The 14,583-nt window shown below is 34.7% G+C and overlaps 1 protein-coding gene across 2 annotated transcripts in view; it reads left to right on the top strand.

Moving 5' to 3' along the window:
- The window catches only part of MAP3K5 (mitogen-activated protein kinase kinase kinase 5), a 280,602-nt gene that overhangs the window by 160,573 nt on the left and 105,446 nt on the right, over positions 1-14,583 (top strand). For both annotated transcript variants that reach the window (XM_074187670.1, XM_074187671.1), the window contains exons 9-11: positions 156-315; positions 2,644-2,797; positions 14,030-14,137. In XM_074187670.1, coding sequence (XP_074043771.1) covers positions 156-315; positions 2,644-2,797; positions 14,030-14,137 — 422 coding nt within the window. The remainder of the gene's footprint in view (positions 1-155; positions 316-2,643; positions 2,798-14,029; positions 14,138-14,583) is intronic.

Below are 14,583 nucleotides of genomic sequence, written 5' to 3'. Positions count from 1 at the left end.
AAGAATTATCAGATATTTGCATAAATGAAGACAAAATGCAGCAATGATATTTTTTTGTTTCTGTTAGAAATCAAGGCTTAATTATTCTTTAAGAAAGTTCTATATTGTGCCTCTTATATTATTTTGTAAAATCTGCATTCTTTTTATTCTCTTAGGGGTGAAACTAAGCAGTCTGCTTGGTAAAAAGGGAAACCTGGAAAAACTCCAGAGTTACTGGGAAGTCGGATTTTTCCTTGGTGCCAGTGTACTTGCTAATGATCACTTGAGAGTTATTCAAGCTTCTGAAAAGCTTTTTAAATTGAAGACACCTGCATGGTAATCTTTTGCTAAGTTAATGTTCTTATATGCAACCATTTTCTTCTACACAAACTATTCAAAGCTAGGTGTTACTGTATTTTTTTATTTATAAGACTTGTAGTTGGGGTACATGTGTGAATGTGTTTCTGTGTTTAATAGAATAAATGGAGACACTAGAGAAAAGTTATGATGGTTATAAGAAAAATAAGTGTTGAGTAATACCATTTAGGTCTTCTTCAGACTCAAGTGAAGTCATCCTACGTTTAATTAGGTGTTTATGTCATTTATAAAACCACTAACAGCAAGTCTGTTAAGCACATTAATGATTATAGGAATCTTAGAATTGCAAAAATAAACAGAAAGAGAAAGCTACAGTTTATTTATAGGCTTCCCAACTTAGTCTCTATGACTTTCTCTCAGTACATGCCTTTATTTTTCCAGGGAACTCATTCTCAGTTCTGGAATTTTCATTGTTTATTTTTAGATAGTCTTCTTTACACTTTTAATGACACATTTTCATATTATATTTATATTAGCTTCCCCCTTCCTAAAAAAGCTTTCTGCCCAAGCCCTTTCCTGGTTTCTCTCAACTCCCACTCTCCTACTCCCCAGCTACTAATGCCTTTCCTTCATCTACCCTCTTATCTATTGGATTGTAAGCTCCCTGAGGGCAGGGACTGTCTTAACTCTTTTTGTTTCCCTTGTATCTGGCTTATAGTAGGTGCTTAATAAATTGATTGATTGATTAAATATAAGTCACATATACCTAGCTATTTACATGTTGTCTCCCTAATATGGGGTGACATTAATATGATGTGAATTCCTTTGACAGGGACAGAATTTTTGCCTTTTTCTGTATATTTAACAGCACAGTTCACAGTACTTATGCTATGCTTTTGAACTAATTATTTATCTTCGTATATGTGAAATTTATCCATTTAAGTTTCATCATTCATCAATTTTTTAATTTAGTAGGACAGAATAGGATTATAGGTCAAAAAGATTACCATCATCACCTCCCACCCCCCCAACCTCCAAATCTATCCAAAACCTTATTCATTTTAAGCATTCCTGGCATGTAGTAGCCACTCAGCTCATCTGAATTAAAGATGTCATCTCAAAGAGAGAGAAGCAGTAAAATGAAAAAAAAAAAATAACATATATTCCAACACAGATGTTGCTGCCTCCAGGCTGCCTCCAGGGCCCCTGGCAGGCAGAGCAGATTTTTGACAGTAGTTTTTTGTGGCCTCAGGTTCCATGCTCTCTTTGTGTTAGATATATAAGAATAGCTGTATTTAGCAGACAATGCCCATTGGCCTGGAATTCCACTTTGTCTGTAATGAAGTGAATTTTAGGACATTTTTCATCCCATAAAAATAATTCATATATCCATAGCTTTTTTTTCAGTTTAATGAAGTACTTTAGGGAGTGCAATGTGCAAGTATTATTATCACTTTTTTAGAGGAAGAAACTGAGCTTCTGCAAAGCCAGATGGCTTATTAAGGTCAAATAGTCACTGCCAGAGGTGAATTTCAGTCTCTAAGCTCACCTTTGTTTTCCTTATGCTAGTGATAGTAGGTGTTGGTTAATAATAGCCTGGGATATGGGGCAGCTAGGTGGCACAGCAGATAGAGCACCAACCCTGGAGTCAGGAGGACCTGAGTTCAAATTTAGCCTCTAACACCTAGCCATGTGACCTTGGACAAGTCACTTAAACCCATTGCCTTGCAAAATAAAAAAAAAAACAGGATAGTATAGAGACAGCTGATAGCCCCAATGAGTAGAGCACTAGACTTGGAGTTCTGAGTTCAAATGTGCTACTCACACAACTTACAAGCTGTAACTTCAGACAAGTCACTTAAACTCTGTTTGCCTCAGTTTCTTCAACTGCAAAAAAGATGATAGTAATAATACCTGCCTCCCAGGATTGTTGTGAATATCAAAAGAGATAATATTTGTTTAAAACAAACAAAAAAAAGCTCCTGGTAGATAGAATGTAAATACTTAATCTTTTCCTCTTATAGTCAACCTTCAGTCATTTTTATGAGCTAAATTTCCCTTCTATAAATCATTCGATTTCCTTGCACGCCTCCCTTTTCTACTTGGATAACATCCTGTTTCTGAGAGAAGATTGGAATCCTTGAATTTATACAAACCTGAGATTGTATATCATAATCATTTAATGTATTTGGTATTTAATTATGTCATTTTCCCCGATAGACCTTAAAAACAAAGACGATTTAATTTTCGTTTTTGGGTCCGGACTATCTAGCACAGCTCCTGGAACGTAGTAGATTTTTTAAAATAAGTGCTGATTGGATTGGATTTGAATTTTCTGACTTGTAGGTACCTCAAGTCTATTGTAGAGACCATCTTGATATATAAGCATTTTATGAAACTGAGTACAGAACCACATGGAGCCAAGCAAGAACTTGTGGATTTCTGGATGGATTTCCTGGTTGAAGCCACAAAGACAGATGTGACAGTAGTTAGGTTTCCGGTAAGTATGCTTCATGCAACTTAAATTTTATTTCTAATTTTGTCTGTTTTACCTTAAGAAAAAAAACTAATAAGAATTCATTTGCTATGGTTAAATTAATTCAATGATTTTTGCATCTTTTAATATATATATATTTATACATTTCTGTAACTGATATACTTTAGCTTATATTTTATGTTTATTTAAATTAAGATTTGGTAAATAGGAAGAATCTTAAATGAAAATGCAGTTTTAATTTTTTTTCTTTTGTGTGGCTTCTACTTGTGGCGGCAGCAGGAGGGGAGAGGAGAAAAAGAAATATGCATAAGCTACCAACATTGGGGGTTTATAATTTACCACAAGTCATAATATCCACCAATACAAATATTAATTCTTAACTTAGTCCAGTTTGTCCATGCCTGGATTTTAATAAAAACTTTATAAACAATGCTATAAGACCCATATGAAATGTTTTATGAATGTGTCAGATTTTTTGTTGAGACTTCTGTGAAGTTCAGAATGAAAATAAAATGATCTTTCTCCCCATTTCAGCTCAGAAGAGCTGATGTTCTCCCTGCCCCCTAAAGAGTATATGAGCTTTAGTCAGTTCCAGCTCCTAGCCAAACAACATTTCTAGCAATCCTTTAGAAAGCCATGTATCATTGCCATTGCAGGACTATTCAAACCTGATTGCTGGCTGTTTAGGATGTGTACAAGTTCTGTTGGCAGTAGCTCCAAGATGATTCCTTAAAATACATGTGACTTTCAAAGAGTTTTATTTACTCTGTTTATGTTCTATAGAGAGAGAGAACCATGGTAAGCTTGGCAAATGGTGGCTTTCAAATTTCTTTCAGCTCTGCTTGGTTAAGTGAATTATTGACATTAGCATGTCCTCTATTTATTATTATCTCTAGGATCTTGAAGGAAAAACCCTTTAAGCTGAAAAGAAATTTAATTGCCTCTCTTACCCTGGATAGGATGCAAACTAGGAAGAGTCCAAGTTTCTAGATTGAGCACAATCAGTGAAGAAGAAAATATTGCTGTAAAAGTTTTCCAGATTTTTTTGATCAGACTAATACTCTCATGTTTCAACCAAATTTGAAAAGGGAAGAGCAAAGCAATAAGGGAAATAAAGAATAACAGTTGACATTCATAAAATCATTTGTGATTGACAGAGAGGGCAGGGGAAAATCATTGATCAAGCTCTTACTCTCTGCTGGGCACTGTGCTAAATATGAGATTACCTAAAAAAATCAAACCAACTACTCTCTGCCTTGAAGGCATTGCATTCTAATTAATAAGGAAAGATAATACAAAAATGGAAATGTTGGAAAGAACTTTGGGATGAGGGGGATGGGCAGAAGTGCATGGAAGGGAAGGGGAACCAAAAGGGGAATCCTTGTTTCTGGTTAGGGTAGAGATGGTTAGAGAGTCGAGTCATGTTAAGGTGAACACAGCAAGTGGTATGGTGGTCTGTTTCTAGCTAGAAAAGGCAAATGACTCACATTTCAGAACCAGGAGGTGCCAGGAAGGCGATGATATGGTGAGAAAGCAGATTTGGAGGGCTCTGCGCTTGTGAAGAAAGCCAGAGATTGAAATTCGTGGAGGGAAAATGTGAGAGGCATCAAAGTGAAAAAGGGCCTGAGGAGAAAAAATTCAGAGGAAAGGAAGGAAGTTAGAAGGCAATGGAAAAGATGTTGGGAGTGCCCATAAAAAAGCCAAGGAGATGAGAGTTACAGTTACAAGATTAGGTCTCTAGGAAAGCTGGGAACAATATCAACAATAACAAATGAGATTTTGCTTCCAGAAAGTATGGAGAAGAGATAGAATTTACAGTGACCTACAATAGCGTGTAGCTCATTTATCTTTATGCCATGACCAAGTTATTAGGCAAGCCTCTCTCTCCTATGAAAGAAGGCTCAAAGAAGTCTGTCTCTAAACATAAGAGATGTAACTGTTGATTAAAAATGAAAAAAAAGCTTTTAATTGCCAAAACAAGGGAATAAAGAATACAGAGGCAAATTATCATCATTCCTACTGATTAAAGGCAGATTTGGAACATGAACATTCCATTAAGAAGATGGTATCTAACAGTGGAATTTATATATTTGAACCCTTGGTTTAAAATATAGGGAAGAATGGCAGGCTCCTTTTGAGGGATGGAGTTACCTAACAAAGGCTGGTAAAACTGTGCTTGCCTGGAATCTTGCAAGTCTCATTAGAATAACATTAAATTGCAAAAGGAAGTGGGAAAGAGAAAACCTGTCTTTCTATATTGAGGGAAAGAGGAAGCTTACTAAAGAGATTAGTATGACTGCTTGTTACAATAGAAGAGGTGAAAGAGAAAGCAGAGCTGTTCAACTCTTCTGATTTGATTTGAAAAAATAATGTTTGGGATTAGAAATGTAAGAAGAAGCAAAATGCTCAAATAGGAACTTCTGCACAAGATAAGTAGGAAGATACTAGAAGACTACCTGTTTTTCCCATAATGATTTCAAAAAGTAAAGAAAGGACAAAAAAACTAGTGGATAGTATTACTTAAGTGCTACCTTTGATCTTTGAAAGAGGAAAGGTAATTGGCAAAGAGCTAGCAAAGAGAAAAATACCCTAATTTTTCAAAAAAGAAAAGAAAAAATAGACTGCTAAATCCAGGCTAGTGTACTTTATATAGTTTATTGGGAAAATCTGAGGACATATTCTTAAAGGAATGCATAGTAAACATCTGAAGAAAAAAGTGATGGTAATAAGTAACTTTTTCAAGAACAGGTCATGTTAACCTAATCTTATTTTTTCTATTATGACACAGTTACAAGAATAGAAGAGCAGAGGAATATAAATAGATAATGACTTACTTAGATGGTAGTAAGGCTTTTGACAAAATTTCTAGTGCTATTTTTATGTAAAACATGGAAAGATGGAAAGATGTGGGTTGAGTACTAGTATAATTAAGTGGAGTCAGAAAGAATTGGGATTGGCTAGAACCAAAGAGTTATGGTCTGATGCCATCTTGAGAAGAAGACTCCAGTGAAGTATGCCAGTGAACTGTGCTTGTAGCTGTGCCAGTTAACATTTTTATTTTAATTTTCTTCTGAATTTAACAAACATCAAAAAATTAGTATTTTCATACTTCATAGTATGAGAGAGATTGTACATGAAATTACAAATTGTCATTATGTAAAGCTTGCTTTTCTTTTTCATTATTTAAAGAATTTAGTAACTTTGAAAGCTATCTTGTTTATCTTTTACTCTTTCTGTCTGTCTTTCTGTTCTCTCCCTCCCCCTGGATGAAGAGGAAATTATCCTCAGAATTACCTCTTTCTATCTTCTTCCTTATTAAAAAAAAAATACAAAAACATTTTAAGAAATATACATAATCAAGAAAAGCAAATTCAAACCTTCTTTCACTACACCATCAAAATGTTCTTCTTAAAAGGTAAGACTATCATATACCATCTCCCCTCCCCCAGTAAACTACAATGGATCCCTGTTATCTCCAGAATCAAATAAAGAATCCTGTGTTTAGCTTTAAAAGCCTATCATAGCCTAGTCTTTTTCTGTCGTCCCTTTCTTCTCAAGCTTCTTAGATTGTGTATTCTACAACCCAATGATACCTATATTTTCTTGCTATTTTTCGCACATGAAAATCTCCCTACTCCATGCATTTTTGCCAGCTGCTCCCTGTACTTGGAAAGATCTCCCTCTTCACCTCTGCCTCCTGGCTTTAATGTCTTTCATCAAGCATCAGATGAAATCTCACCTTCAAGAAACTTTTCCTTAAGCCCCAGTCTCACATCACTAGCTGATTATTGAACATTTCAAAATGAATGTCCTAAAGACATCTCAAATTGTCCAGAATAAGATTCATCATTCTTTCCTATAAAACCACCCTTCTTAAAAATTTCTTACAAAAAAAATACACACCATTTTTCCAGTCTCCCAAGGGACTGTAACCTTGCTAGTCATCACTGCTTCTTTATTCTCCCTGACTGAATGTATCTACATTTTGTTTCCACATTTTGCCATTTATGCCTCTATCAAACTCTCATATCTGCCCCTTCCTCTCTACTCACCCAGTTTCTACTTTAGTCCAGATCCTCATGATAACCTGATGTATCCAGATTCTTGCCAACAGCTTCCTAATTGAATTCCCTAACATATCTCACCCCATTTGAATCTATCCTCCAAATGATTTTCCTTAGCTATATATATCTTATCATGTCACTCCCTATTCAGCAAAATCCAATGATTTCCTCACCTCTAGGATAAAATATTTGATATTCTATTTAGTTTTTAAACATTTTTTGTATAGCTTGGATCCAATCCATCTTTCTAGTTTAGTATATATTATTTGCCCTCCTGCAGTCTAATACCAAGTCAAATTAACCCATTCTCCATTCCTTAAAATCTTCCATGCCTTTCCATGGGTTATCCCCCATGTCTAGCATAAGCTCCTTCTTCAACTCCATCTCATAGAATCCACCTCTTCCTCAAAGCATAGTTCATCTTTTATGAAAATACTTTCCTGATCCTCCAGCTGCTAGTTCCCTTTCTTCCTCCATAATTACTTTGTATTTATTTATATTTATTCTCTTTGTTGTTCTTCTGTTTTTGTATATGGACTTGTATCCTCATTAGAACATAAACCTTTATATGCTCAAGGAATCATTTCATTATTTGTATGCCCATTACTTACCTTAGTACCTGCCACTATTAAGTTGTTTTAAGTGAACTGGGAACTCTCACTCATTTGATATTAGGACCATGGAGCAGAACCCACTTTAGGAAAGCTTGAGTACATTTTAACCTCTTTCTAGGTGCCTACAAACCGACCTTTATCCTTATTTTTTATCTTAAAACAATCATCACCTCACTTCATCTTTTTCTCACCTCCTACTGAAGCATTGTATTGATGTGGTTCACATTTCTTTTTAGCCCTTGAGTGAATGAAAAAGTAAGATGTCAAGAATCAGTTGTATTCATGACCTGACTTTTCCCCATATGATTTAATTCAGTGGCTGTCTCCTTTGCATCCACCCACATTACCAACTTGTGGCAAAATAAGTTGTTCTATGGTTTTATTCATGTATAGCTTATATTAAATAGCTTTCTATCAGGGGGAGGGGAGAAGGGAGGGAAGGAAGGAGAAAAATGTGAAATTAAGAACCTTACAAAAAAAAGATTGTTGAGATCTATCATTGCACATTGTTGTAAAAATAAAATAATTTGTAAAAAAAAAGAAATTAGTTGCACTAATGGAGACTGAGTTCCACTTTACATGGCAGCTCAAATTCCCAGGGAAGAAGAAAAACTGTTTATCATAAGGCCTTCTGATTTTTGAAGAGACATGACTCCAAAGATTTTTGGTTGTGTGTTAACTACTCTCAGGGCAGTCTGTTCCTTAGTTAGTTATAGTAAATAGCACTTTTTAACCAACATTTTTGAGGACTGCAAATAAGAGAAATATAGTGATGATTTGAATTATCTTCAGTATAGAGTAGGCCAAAGCGGCCAATGTTGAAAATTACTAAATAGTTTGATTTATTTCCAGTTATCTCACAGCCATGTTCTCAGTCACTCTTCTAAGTATGGAGTGTCTTAAGCTTGGAAGAACAAGGCATCACTGCTCTTAGCAGTAAACTTAATTAGGAAAGAGTTGATCAACCTGATATATCCAGGTTTTGATTTTTCCCTTTCTCCTCTTTTTCTTTCCTTCTTTCAAAAATAGTCCCTTAGGATGTTACCGTGCTAAAAAAAAACAAACCTGTTTTTTTTCTAGAAACGATGTGGGTTCTTCTAAATATGTTATCCCTAATGGGTCTTTGTTCCAGTGAAAGTGTCAAATATTACCTTTCACCCCTTGTTTAGGAATATCAAGTTAGAGTAAACTTAGATTGACCTAGAATCTAATACCAGAGATCTGTTAATAAACAGAATCTGTGTAATGTGCTATGGGGGGTTCTATTTATTTTTCCAGGCATATACAATGTCCTCTCCTTTGTTATTTTTTTCAACTATTGGGTGACTTATAAATTCCTTGTCATTTCAAACAGTGTATCAAAGGAAAAACCATTAGATAGTAATAATTCAGTCAGGCAGGTGCTAAATGTTTGTCAATATTTACCAGACACTGTGAAAAGAATACAAAAAGATACAAAAAGATCATCCCTGACCTCATGGATCTCACATTCCAAAAGAAGAAACAAAAAAGCAAGCAAATATGTGCAAGCAAACTACAAACAGGATAAATAGGAAACAATTTAGAAAAGGAAGGCACTAAAATCAGAAGGATTGACAAAGTCTTCAAGGAAACCAGGAGAGAGAGAGAGAGAGAGAGAGAGAGAGAGAGAGAGAGAGAGAGAGCGCTTTCCAGGCATGGACACAGTCAGAAAAAAAATATCTATAGATCAAAGAATAGTAAGGTGCAAGAAGATTGGAAACTTGGGGGAAGGGCTGTGCTTTTGAAGGATTTGGAATGTCAAATATTTTGTCTTTGATCCTGGAGGTGATATGAAGTCAGTGAAGTAGCAGAGTTACATAGTTAGATCTGAGCTATAGGAAAATCAATTTAGTGACTGAATGAAAGGTGGATTAGAGTGGGAAGACTTGTTGAGTTTTAAGATGTCAGTAGCCATCTGGTTCAAGATGTCCAAACAGCAGTTGGAAATGTGATCTTGGAAGTAAGTAGAGAGATTGGGGCAGAAAGGGTAGATTTGAAATAATTACCATATAGGTACTTAATTAAATTCATGGAAATTGGTAAGATTATCAGTTGAAATGATATAAGAGAGAAGAGAACCCAGGAACATTCATGGTTAGAGATTGTAATCTAGAGAAAAATTCAGCAAGTCAGATGAGTAGGAGGAAAACAGGAGAGAGTGATATCCTGAAAACCTGGGGGGGTGGGGGGGAGTATCATGAAGGTGAACAGTAGTATCCAAGGTTGCAGAGAAGTCAGGGAGCATAAGAATGGATAAAACACTGAATTTGACAATGTTCACTTTGGAAAGTTGCAGTGGAATGATGAAGTTGGTATTTCTATAATACCTGATAAGAAACTAAGAGGGGAAAGAAAGTAGAAGCACCTATTATAGATTGCCTTCCCTCAATCTATTGAAGATAAACTTCTCTCAAGTTTAGCCACAAAGAGCAAAAGAGATATAGGACAGTAGTTAGTGGGGAAGAGAGAATTAAGTGAGGGGGTTTTAAGAATAGGAGAGATATGGCATGTTTGTAGGCAGTAGAAGAGGAGATAGTAAGCAGGAAGAGACTGAATATAAGTGATAGAGTAGTGATGACAGAAGGGGAAGACATGGATGGAATGGAATCTCTTGTGCAGATAAAGGGATTAGCCTTGTTAAGGAATAAGGCTACCTCATCATGTGAGATGGGGTGAAGGAGGAGATAGTGGTAGAAGGCATCTGATTGACAGAAGATAAGAGATGAGAAAACCCAGTGAATGACCTCAGTGTTTTTCTATAAAGCATAAGATAAAGTGGAAGGAGGGGGAGCCATGAGCTGTTTGAGGAGAGATGAAAAAGTTTGCAAGAGCCACTGTGGAGAGGGAAATGAGTTGTTAAGGGAGATATAGAAGAATTGCCTACCAGCATCAAGAGCCTAGTTGCAATTACAGAACAAATTTGCAGTGGAATGGTTATGTGATTTTTCTCTACCCTAGTCAACAGCATATATGATAGTGGGAGTCCCCTAAGGCAGAAGCTTGGCAGGGCGCACAATTGGCAATATGATAGCTGCAACCTTTATCTTTCTCTCAATCAAAAAATAAAAAGAATGACAGGAAAGCTCACCTTGGGCTTTATCTACTAGAATATTTGAATTATTAATAATAACAGCATATATGATGACAAAATCAGATACCACCACTCTAGCACAGTGTAAATTACAAGCCCCTATGTAATTTAAACAGAGAAGTCTTTGGTATTTGAGGGAAATTGGTATTCTGTTCTCTGATGTTAATTTTTTCAATTTCAACTTTATTTATATGTTTAACTTTATTTTTAATTTATGGAATAAAATAAGCATTTACATATAGTAATCTTAATAAAATATAATAATAAAGATGTTACACATGAAATTTCAATTATGTACAACTTGCTATTCCTTTTAAATATATAATAAAGTCATCATCTTAATTTCTTATGTACTATCAATTCCTTCTATTTTTTTTTTAACCCCAATGTGTAATTTCTAGTAGGAACTTGTGCAAGAAAACTCTCAGCCTGGAAACTGTCTCCAATGATTTATTTCAGCAACTTCTCCATGACTTAGCAGTACCTGAGGCATTGAAAAGCTAAATGACTTGCTCTACAGTTAGTAACATGTGTCAGAGACAGTTTTTGAATCTAGGTCTTCTGGTCTTAATAGTAATTATATAATAGTACATTACTTTTCAATGCCATAAGATACTGAATGTTTCTAATATCACTTTAGAGGAATGAACAATCTTATTATGAATAAATGCCATTTGGGGCTATGACATTGGTATTATGTATGCATTTTACCTGACTTTATAAGAAATTTATTCATTGGTTTGTTTTATCTGTGTTTCATTCCCAGAAGATGGAAAATAAATAACCCTGAAACTTTGTTATTCTTCACAGAAAATAACTTTTGCTTTATTCATCTCATTTTAACTCATCTATCCATTTTAACCATTTTATTGATAAATCTTATTGGTATAATATTGATATGGGCAATTAGGTAACCCAGTAGAGTATTGGGCATGGAAACAGGAAGGCCTGGGTTCAAATCCAACTTCAGACACTAACTCTGTGACCTTGGGCAAATCACTTAGCATCTGTCTGCCTCAGTTTTCTCAGTTGTAAAACTGAGAATAATAAGAACACCCTCCTCACAAACTTGCAAAGATCAAATGAGACAGTATTTGTAAAACACTCATTATTGTGCTAGGAATAGTAGGTGTGCCTCAGTTTTCTCAGTTGTAAAACTGAGAATAATAAGAACACCTTCCTCACAAACTTGTAAAGATCAAATGAGGCAATATTTGTAAAAAATACTCGTTATTGTGCTAGGAATGGTAGGTGCTTAATAAGTGCTTTGTTCCCTTCCCTTGTACTGTAATAGTAAAATAAACAGCTATACTGTGTTTGTGGTTTATGGTTAGGAACAGTTTTTATAGCCCATATCCTTGTGTATTTAGGCTTTTTCTCTTGTAATCTGTTCTCTCAGATCACAGTGAGTCATAAGATTTGATCCCCTTGTTGTCTCAAAGCCATGTGGAGCTTGTTTTTTTTTCTCTCCCACTTTTTATTTAAAAGGCTCCATTAGATTTACTATCAATTCTGGGAAGTAATGTGTTCAAAGTACTTCTCTGAATTTTGAACAAGAGTGTGGGATGACTGTTCCAGTTTCCCCTGTGTCTTACATTGGTCTGACTTCTTTTTTTTAAGCTGTCAGTTGTGATCATTAGGTCTTTATGTGAAAACTCCATGAATCATTTGGATGCATAGATGGTATTTTGAAATGAGATTTGTCTTAGATAGTGCCTCATATACTTTCAAAGAAGTACCAACCAGAAGGAAGCAGACCATCTCAACTCCCATTCAGAATCCAAAATGAAATGTTAACATATCCATCTTCCCAAGTAGACTAAATATTTTATCCCTGAAGATGCCAGTTTTATCCTGAAGACAGAAATTCCTGAGAAGTAATGTGTTTTTTAATGGCATCATTGCTAGAGATATACATAACACCCACGAACAATAATAAATTGTTTTTGTTTCTAAAACCATTTGGATTAATAGAAAAAAAAACTATGCATTTATATGGTAAGGTTCATGAGATCAAGAATTCCTAAAATAAATAAGTGACATTCTTTGCAGAGTATTTTGTTTCTTTGTTTTGTGATACATGACAATTTCTCATTTTGTTTATTTTCTATTACTTCTGCCTTTTTTCTGCCAAATCCATATTTCCCAGAATTTCTAAATATTTTTTCTGATATAAAATATTGTCCCATGTTTCTTATAGGAATGTCATTAAGATCCTTGGCCTCAGAATATCGCTGAAAAAAACACACAGATAGTTTTTTTTTCCAAAGTCTTTTTTTTAAATAAAATTCCTTATCAAGAAGAAAACACACATTTATTAAGTTTTATTAAGCTTAATTTTTAAGCATTTATTACAGCAGGCCAGGAACTAGGCTAAGCATTGGACATGTAAAGAAAAAAGAAAAAAAGTCCTTTCTTCACAGAGCTTAAAGGGAAGGGAGGGGGGCAAGGTGCCCATTCAAGGGAATGATAATAAAGTCCAGAGAGTCAGAAGTACGACTGGGAAGGGAATGTTTCTTGGCTGGTCTGGGCCTGTCTTCCAAATAGGGGCACTTTGAGAAATTCTCATTCTTGGGAAAAGAAGGCCACATGACAGAAGGAAATTCCAAGATTAGAAGGACAGTTAAGTTCTGCTAGTCAAGTACAGATCCCACTTAACATTTGAGCTTTATAGTAATTGTGTAATTTTATAAAGAGAATTATTAATAACTAGTATTTATATCTCAATTTAATATTTGCAAAATATTTTACGTATATTATCTCATGTCATAAAAATATAAAAGGGAAGGTTCTTTTTAGGTTGAAGTAATCAGATATTTAAAATAAATTTACTAAAACAGTGGGCCCCTGAAATATCATTGAATTCTAGCATCCTAACATTTCATATAGAAAGAGACAGCCTGGAAAAATTGACAGACCTCAGAGTCAGAAAATTTTCCTCTTTTTATCAGTTTTTCATTCCCTGGGTTGAGTTCTTTCCTGTGATGCATACATGCTATCTGTGTGATAGACAAGTCACTTAAACTCTCAAAGCTCCAGAAAATTCTCTTAAGACTATACGTTACAGAGGGAACTTCTGTAACAAGAATTCCTTGCATGGATGAAATCTCAGGTACATACCAAATTCACACATTTGGATATATATGTGTCTGTGTATTAGTAAATAACAATAATAATAGAAGTTAGTATTTATATAGTGCCTCATTTGATCCTCACAACAACCATTTGAGTTTGAGTGTATTAAATCAGTGATAAATATAGATATTTTGGAGTCTTGTTCAATTCTTGTTTTATTATGTTCCCTGAATTAAAAGCAAAATAACTTTAAAAAATTAACATGTAGATATTTGATGTACTTATATTTTTGCTTTATATATGACTTTAATCTAGTTTGATTCTCATAAGCCACTGAAATATTAATTTCTTTGTCTCTCTTGTTTACAAGGTTTTAATATTAGAACCAACAAAAATCTATCAACCTTCCTATTTGTCTATCAACAATGAAGCTGATGAAAAGACGATATCAATCTGGCATGTGCTTCCTGATGACAAGGTAAATGGTTCCATTTACTAGAAGTGGACTGCTAGTGGAGAAGTTTGCCTCACAGAACAATTAAGCTGCTGTCACATTTAAGTAAAACCAGAAGAAAAAACCCCCCAAATCCTGTTCATAACTGATAAAAATGTGCTTGAGGCTCTGTTGATTTTGGCATAATCAACTATAGTACAATATTCAGTATATTGGAATTTTGAGTTATATGCATTTACTAAATTACAGACCAGATGTATTTGGGTTGGTCTTGATTTGTTTTGTTTTTTTTAGCAGTGTGTAAAAAATGGTCTCATAATTCTAACATTTCCCTTTGCTGCTTCTCTGATGCTATGTGAACTCATGTCCTAGATTTGCAATGTGACCAAAGAGGCCTTTACAAAAGAATTTTGTCTCATCCTCAGGAAGATTATGCTTCATAAAGTCAATTTAACTTATGCCTTGAGTTC

Source organism: Macrotis lagotis, chromosome 5, assembly GCF_037893015.1.
Source record: "Macrotis lagotis isolate mMagLag1 chromosome 5, bilby.v1.9.chrom.fasta, whole genome shotgun sequence".
Classification (NCBI taxonomy): domain Eukaryota; kingdom Metazoa; phylum Chordata; class Mammalia; order Peramelemorphia; family Peramelidae; genus Macrotis; species Macrotis lagotis.
The sequence above is the reverse complement of the archived record's forward strand: the minus strand, read 5'-3'. Positions and strand labels throughout refer to the sequence as shown.